Raw genomic sequence first — 8,666 nt, forward strand, 5'->3', positions numbered from 1 at the left:
AGGGATTAATTACCATTGCACTGCATGAATTCCATTACTTTAAAACTCCCATTACAATTGACAAAAATCGAGGTCCCTTGAAGTTCGCTGTAATTAGATTTAACTCTAGTTCAAAATGCTTGAAATTATTTTTACACTCACTTACATACAGTTTTTTCAGAAATTTAAAATGATCAAAAGTTAAAAAATACAAAGTTAAACTTTAAAATGTCTGAGTATGTGATATCTTCTTAACATTTACATGTTTTCACGAAAATTTATCTTGTGCCTCCCTTGAACTGTTTTATCCTCAAATGTAAATCTTTTATATGTTTTTCAGGGGTAACGTGTCTGTTGAAAACGCGGGTTTAGGCCAAACTAGGCCCGATGATATAAAATCTGACGATGATGAATATGAAGCGTACAGAAAGAGGATGATGCTTGCCTATCGTTTTAGACCCAATCCTTTGGTCTGTATATAATATTCACTTAATTTATTAATAAATTATGTGGTTTGCTAATGAACACTAGAAAGAGGGGAGACTATGTGACCCCTCGCATAGTTTGTTGTTCAATAAATTGAAAAATAACTGAACGTAATGGAACTTTCTGACTTTTCATAATATGACCCTACTTTGTTGCTTAATTGATAATTTAGTCCTAAAGCTCATAGAAGTGCAAATATTGAAGCTTATACTTAGAAAGAGGGGAGGGGCCCAGGGCCTTCCGAAGGGGGAGGGGGCAAGCAGGGCAATCGCCCCGGGCTTGCTAAGTAAATGTCAATTGATAGCATAGAAAAAATCTAAAAGATATTCTTGCAAAATCAAAAAATCATCAGTATCAACAGTCAGTACAAAAGTCTTCAAATGTAGCGAGTAATTTTGTGATGGAGGAAGTATAAGATTTTCTCATTTAACACTAAATTTTGTTTACTTAAAAAACAATTCAACATTACATACTGAGTAGATGACGTTTGAAATAAGATGTTGCTGTCATTTTCCAAGTGCCAATGAAAACTTTGCTCTCAGTAGCCACATTTACATGAGCCTTTTTTACCTCTCGTTTCCCCGCTTCAACTCCGAAAAAAAACTGGATGGAAAATTTGCCATTCACATGCAAAAAGAGCTTGTACCCCTGTATCCGAGAAAGCGGTTTTACCCAGCATCCTTTGCAACTATACCCAGGGTTCGCACGGGTCATGAAAATCCTGGAAAGTCATGGAAAAATAATAAACAAATTTCAGACCTGGAAAAGTCATGGAAAATTAATATTTTCATAAAAGTCATGGAAATTTATTTCAAGTCATGGAAAAATGTCTTGGGCAGTAAGAAAGCAACAACTGCTAAAAAAGCTCTAGAAATATTGAGTGATTTAGTAATATTGCTTATAAACTGAACGATCGCAAAAACAAATCAGAGTTTTGGAATCCAATTTCATCCGCTTCTGTAACAGCCGCTCATTTTGAATCCACCATTATTTTCAGTTCTTATATTTTATATTCTGTAGTAGTGGACTCGTACTTTCTTGATTTTGCCACGCCCCCTCAACAAGTGTAATTCAATTGCATCCGAGTTTGTTTCAACTACTTGTAAAAAGTTCATTATTAAATGTATAAGAGTTTATCTTGATATGTTGAAGGTTTTAAAATGAAGACTTTAGTCAGGCAATAGAACATAGAAATAAGGAAATTCTAATATTCTAAAACAGTAGTGCCCAACATATAGCTCGCAAAACTGATCCTTTTAGCAGCGGAAATATCTGGTTTGGAAAAATGAATTTACTGTAAAAAGTGGCTTTGCTTAAATAAACGAATATGCTTTCAAGTTACATGAGTGATTTGGTGCACTATTGACGTCAAAGGGCAATGTTTTAATGACGTAAATTTATTATTTTAAACTTATTCAACTTTTATCCCATTCATTACTATTCTGCCCTATTTATTAAATATTTATTAGACATTTAAACATCAGTGTATTGTATTCATTATATTTTTATTTTACTTGAATTTATGTGATGAAGACAAATAAGAATAATTTATTACTTTCAGCAATATGCACTGATATTTTTTCAGTCACAAGTAAGTGCTCTAATGAGGTAATTGCACTCATGTAAAAGTTTTTCTAATGCCCATTTCCGAAAAAATTGGCAAGTTTGACATAAAATAGTAATATTCTCTTAGTGTAACAAGGTCATGAAAATTTTTATGAAGTCATGAAAAAGTCTTGGAAAAGTCATGGATTTTTTTTATCAAATTGAGTATAAACTCTGTATACCTAGCTAGTGCACAAACTTGTTTTGCAAAGTGCATTCTGGGTAAAAATCCTGTTTCGACTCCAGTCGCTTGTAGGGGTAAGAAAACTCCACATTTCCCCAACAAATAACTAGAATGTGGTTAAAAGCAGGTTTTCTCTGGTGTAGAAAATGTTCATGTAAATGTGGCTAGTGATTAAAGGGGGCTGGGGTGCACCAAAAAAGTGGGTGATTAACACTAGAAAGACAGAAGGGCCTGTGTGGCCCCTTGTTTAGTTTGTTGTTTAATAACTCGGATAATATCTAACGGAACTTAATGGAATATTCTGACTTTTCATTATATGACACTATTTGAATGCTTGTTTAATCATTTAATCATTCGTCTCATAGTACTGTTAATATTGATCCTTATACCTAGAAAGACGGGAGGGGCCCCTAAGCATTTTGACAATTAAGAAATTTATTTTTTTCCTTTCTCCTAATTGTTATAGCATAAAAAAAATGCCATTCACTCTAGTTTAACCTGTAACTTCCTCTTTATGCAGCCGATTGGATATCCAAATGCTATAATCAGTACCGACTGCTTACCATCCTAACGGTGGCCATTGCTCTTAGAAAGGAAAACTAATTCAGCCTTTTGCCCAGTATAGAGAAAAAACTAAAAATAATTAAGTGCTAAGTTTTTATTTAGTCATGAAAGAAGGTGTATCAGGCATGTGGACTCCCTCAGGAAGAATTTTTAAAAGAATTCACTCTAAAAACGGGTAGGGTCCACACTGGCCCCTTCAGTCTTTCTAGGTATACAGAAAATGTCAGTCGTTCTAGTGTTAAATGAAGTGTATGAATTAGGAGGTGTTATTCCTGAAGCTGATTTTTTTTTTTTTTTGTAAAATTTGGCTAAATTACTGGTTTTTAATATTACTGATTTAATCATTTCTAAATATGTGCAATATGGCATAATCAGGACAGGTGGCCCCCGTAGACTTTCCCCCTCCATTTTAAAGTTCCATTCTCATGAAATAAGATAAGAAAAGATCATTTATTGGGAATTTTTAATTCTTACTTTTGTGTAATAAATAAATTCACTATAAAAAATCATTTTTCAACCAATCCTTAATTTTTAACTCCGGAAAGAGAGGGGGCAAGGCCCTTTTACTTTTAGAAGTGAGGAGGTCTCAAAAAATCCTTCTGTCAGGGCAAGAAAATATTAAAAGAAAAGAGTTTGTTTTATTTGCGCTTAAAATATTGAATAATTTACTGTAATCAATAAATGTAAAGGATTTTAGTAATAATGGGCTTTTGATGCTAAGAGGGAAATTTGAATTAATGTATGCAAACACTTGTGCTCCAGTTGATTATTTTTAAAATTTTCACAATGGAGAGAACCCGACGTAAAGGAATGTAAGTGGCAAAAATGAAAATCTGGACATCACTAGTTTAAATGATAGAAACTCCAATCTATTTTGTGGCAAATGTGAGTATTAATTCTGTCAAGTGCTGCTGTCGATCATGATTTAGAAAACTCCATTAAAGACGATGTGTGTTTCGAACTTCGTCCTTTTTTTTCTGTGGCAGATTTACCCTATCACGAAGGTCGCTATTGTAAAAGGCTCTCCAGAAAATCCAAAAAAGGACTTGAAGACTTATAACTTGAATATTCTTTTAACTTGAAGTTTTTTTTCGATCTCAAAAATACTTAATGTTTTCAATGCAAAATTGTCTGGATATCTTGAATCAGGCCCGTGTCCAGATTTTCATAAAGGGAGGGGTTTTAATCTCACCTGGGGGGGGGGAGAATTCAATCCCTCGCAACCTTTATTAGTTTTACTACAAATTATCGATCCCAGTATGGCGTTTATGCACCTGTAAGTACTGCTGTAACCTCCCCCCCCCCAGTTCCCCAAGAAGAATAATTCTGGCTGCTCAAGTGACCAAAGTATTCCTTCATTTTACAGGTTCACTTTTATAAAACCTTGTTTGTTTCTTTTTAATTAAATCTGTAAACTATGCGGTTTATTGCAACAAGTATTAAAAACTCTCCACGAATTCTTTTTATGTAAGAGAATGCATATCAGATTTTATGTTCTGAAATGAGGCTTAGAACGAGCGTATTGTAGATGCAAATTACATTACTGAACACCATCACTAATACATCTTCATAGCTGCAACACATGCCAAATTCATCATTACTGTGGTGTATCGAACTAATTGAACTCCGCTATCATAATCGCAGTGACGTCAGAAGTCACTGACGTCACTGAGGAAAAACATCCTCTCAGGAATGGGGCAGATCGGAACGAACTCCGGAGATGTGCGCATTGGCGGCACACTCTGTCTTGTATATAGTATTATGTATATAGTAAATGTAGCAATTAGAATAGTAAAGTCTAGTATTATAATTCCTGAATGATTAATAATCCATTACATATTACAGCGAGCATAGGTTCCATAAAAATGAGTCATAACAATTACCTCCCTACAATAAGCAATATTAATGCTTTGTATTGGTAGATAATTCGACGGTTTTACCACCACAGTTTTTCCAAAATATTATTTCAGTCGGCAAAGCTTTAACAGTTGTAAATTACATAACATTTGAATGTTATGCAAAATTTTTTAAGTTATAAAAGAAGAAAGAAATGCAAGCGTTTAGGTCCAACTGAGTTGAATTAGAGGGGAAAAAATGCAGAATTACAAAGTTAAAATTACAGAAAAACTTCAGAGAGAAGGGGGGGAGGGGAACGTTAAACGCAGGCTTTCACATTAAAGTTAATTTAAGTCAATCGTTTTCTTCATTTGACATACTTTTTTTTTCAATGGGAGGGGTTTAACCCCTAAAACCCTCCCCTTGGACACGGCTCTGTCTTGAATGTGCTCTTTTTAGAGTTTCGTTTCCATTTTTTGCATTAAAAATACTGCCAAAATTAGAAGGGGGAAAAAAAAGTTTTTTTTTTCCCTTTGATACATTCATTTGCTTATCAGCTTGTGTGAAATTTATTTACAATAGCGCTCCTTAATGCTCACAGTGTTGTAATATTACGTGAGAAATAGTTGATTGGGCTACCTTTTGCCAAGGCTGACGGCCTGAAATTTTATTGCTTGCTAATAATAGAAAAACTTAAAATTTTGGCAAAAAATTAAAAAAGTAGCTTTTATTTTCTGGATGACTCAAGTAATCTGCTTTTAGGACAAAAAAGGTGTTTAAAAGCAATAAAAACTGAAATCAAGAGAGAAGAAATTGAGCACATGAAATACAAACGTAATGGCGTTTTAAGATGCTATAAATAAATAAGCAGTCAAAAATAACTTCTTTTTTCAAGGTACCTTAGTAAAATGTATTCTCTGTAAAGATATTTTTACGTAGTACCAAGAATATTTTTCCAAACTAAAAGTGTTATAGTCTTTCCATTATACACTATTCCTGAGAAAGGAAGTAAAAATTGAGCCACTCAGAAGCCAAAGCGGTTAAGTCCAAAACACAAAAATTGAGAAAATTAATGTTTTTTGATACATTAGTTTTTAAAATTCTTGGTTTATTAATTTATATAAAAAAGTGTACAAAGACTTTTTTAGAAGTGTAAACTCTGCAAAAAACAAGATATAAACAGGATGTGTAAATAAAAACGTAAATATTTATTGAAATAATGACAGCATCTTAAAGTTTAGGACTTAAACCTTTTGGCAGCTGAAAAAGATATGAAATTTATGTAAAAAAATAAAATAACATTTATTGTCGTAAGTTTTATGTTTATTCATCATAACAAACATCATCTTCTTCCGAGTTATTTAAATGTAAATCTTGATCTCTACGTGTTGTCCTTAATGTCCTGTAAAAGTCGTGTTTAATTGGAGGTATATACTTTAATAAACATATGATGTCTTTTTTTGTTTCTCTTGAAATTGTTCTGTCATTAGGATATAATATAGGTTGAATAATATTTTTTAAATTTACTGGCCTACCTATTTTTGCTTTTTTTTATATCAATTACATGAAAGGTATCATCCTAGTCAAAATTATGTTTGAGCTTAATGCTGCTTGGGTTTGACCTTTCCAATTCAGCCAGGATTCCTACTGCGTTTTCTACCAACTTTTCCGTTATTTTGATTATTTTCTATATCTTCGTTATCTGACTATGTATCAGAATCAATATGGTTAACTCTCCTTGAATTAGAATGAAATATCGTATCACTTTCACTGTGTTCTATTTCCATTGACATTTTTAGTTTTTATTCTCTTACAATAAATCTTTTTTATTATTTTAAAAAGTCTACAGTTATTAAAGAAAATTTATTTAATGTTTTTGATAACACAATAATTTTCGCAAACACTTCAACGTAATACTTTTGTGTTCTGACGCACATGCATAAAACTCAAACAATTACAATTAGACGGTAACGGTTACAGTTACTATGAATTTCTTGTTTTTCAGTGTTGCCAACAAATATTGAAAGAAGAAGAAGAATTTAATTTTCATTTCAAAGTTTATTTAAAAAATTATTGATGAAAGGTGGACTTATTCACAATGGCTTCTGAAATTATTATACAATATATTCAGAAGCTATTAAAAAAAAGGCTGTCCAACCTTTTCTTCAACCCTTTTTCTTCTGCATATTTAAGGAGTGGGGTGCGTCTGCACCTAACTTATTTGAGTTTTAATGTTTTGAGCAAGTTGTTGAACAATACAACTGCCCTGAAATCTTTATTTCTGGATATTTCTTTCTTTTCTTCTGAATATTCGTGTTTATTAAGTTTGCCACAGAGGACTCCGAAAAAACTTTTGCCCGACCCGCCCCCAATTGGGGGCAGGAGGGTAGGGCAAAAGTTAATTTGGCCCTGCATTTGAATCTCACTTCATCATTTGTGCCATTATAATTATAATTATTACTATTTTCAATGTTTTATCATTTCTGTGAACTTTTTTTTTTTCCAGAATAATCCTCGACGTCCATATTATTGACTGTTCGATCTGAATCAAGGTGTTCAGCAAATGTTGGAGATTATCTAGTTTTAGTTTTTTAACTTGTTCAGCAACCTGTTGAACAACACTTTAAACTTAAACGCAATTGTATAGTTTTAACTCATATGTCTGTTTCATTTTTGTGCATCTGTTGAACTTTGTACATACCAAATAAATACTACTGATCATTAAAGAAAATTGTTTGAAGAAATTTTACTGTCTGGTTTAGATGAATATTTTTATTCTATCACTAGCGTTACCCACATGGCTTTGCCTGTAGTAGAAAATTAAAAATTCATTTGGTTTGCCTGTATATTTAGAAATAATGGATGATGAATATCTCGCCAATTTGCTAAGCTAATTTGCTCATCCATGTTATGGTAGTTTGCTCGTACACTATATGGTAATTTGTTCATCCATGTTGTATATTTTGCTCTGTAAAATGTTCTTAAAATTGGAATAGAGAAAGAACAAAATCCAATTTTCGAAAAATCGCTTTGAGGTGCACACCCCCATGAAACAAATTGATTTTGTGCCAAACTTCATGAAAATCAGTCGAATGGTCTAGACACTATGCCCATCACAGGCATTCAGACTTTTAGCTTTATTATTAGTAAAGATAAAGATTTCCTCACCACTCACTGGTACAAATTACAGGCAAGTCATTACTGTGATAGGAACAGGGAACCCTCGAATGTGAGGTACAAGTAACAAAGTGATTATATGGGAAGAAAAAACAATCATTGCTATTAAGCTTCTTAATAAGCAGGCAGGGTTCGCCAATATACATCAGTCGATATGTATCCAATATTTATTTTGAAAATATCATGATATTTTTTATATTTATTTTTTCACCTATGGTACATTTATTATAAAAGTTTTAATTATCATAGTAATATTGTTCATTTATAATTAAGAATAACCAAAAAGTTATGTACTCTATTTTAATGATGTACTAATACATCATTAATATAATAAAGTAAAATAATATTCCTTTTTACTTCCTTTCACAAAAAAGGAAGTAGTGTATTCGCAAAAAAAATTTCACTCAAAAATCGACCTTAATTTCCATTTTGTCACCCCCGAATGAATATTGAGTTTTTTTTTCGACCCGACCACACGTGGATAAGTGCCTAAGAACATACAGACACGCGAATTATCCATTTTGACGATTCCCGAGTTAATTACGAGTTTTCTCGTGACGTCTGTATGTGCGTATGTATGTTGCATAACTCAAGAACGGTATGTCCTAGAAAGTTGAAATTTGGTACTTTGACTCCTAGTGGGGTCTGGTTGTGCACCCCCCATTTTGGTTGCATTCGAGTGTTTCTGAAGGGGTCTTTTGCCCCTTTTTGGGGGGAAACGGGTCGAAGTGGTCCTATATATCCTATATTTCCAAAAAAAGTATGAAAGTCATCCTATATTTCCTATATTTTTGGAAAATGTCCTATATTTCCTATATTCCTGTTTTTTTTATCC

At 32.7% G+C, this 8,666-nt stretch overlaps 1 protein-coding gene across 1 annotated transcript in view; it reads left to right on the top strand.

The window, feature by feature from the left end:
* Window positions 1-7,380, top strand: part of LOC129216910 (SURP and G-patch domain-containing protein 1-like) — a 51,043-nt gene extending 43,663 nt beyond the window's left edge. The window contains exons 11-12 of the mRNA XM_054851128.1: window positions 320-449; window positions 7,161-7,380. Coding sequence (XP_054707103.1) covers window positions 320-449; window positions 7,161-7,187 — 157 coding nt within the window. The 3' untranslated portion in view covers window positions 7,188-7,380. The remainder of the gene's footprint in view (window positions 1-319; window positions 450-7,160) is intronic.
* Window positions 7,381-8,666: the final 1,286 nt, after the last annotated feature.

This window comes from Uloborus diversus, chromosome 2 (assembly GCF_026930045.1).
Source record: "Uloborus diversus isolate 005 chromosome 2, Udiv.v.3.1, whole genome shotgun sequence".
NCBI lineage: Eukaryota > Metazoa > Arthropoda > Arachnida > Araneae > Uloboridae > Uloborus > Uloborus diversus.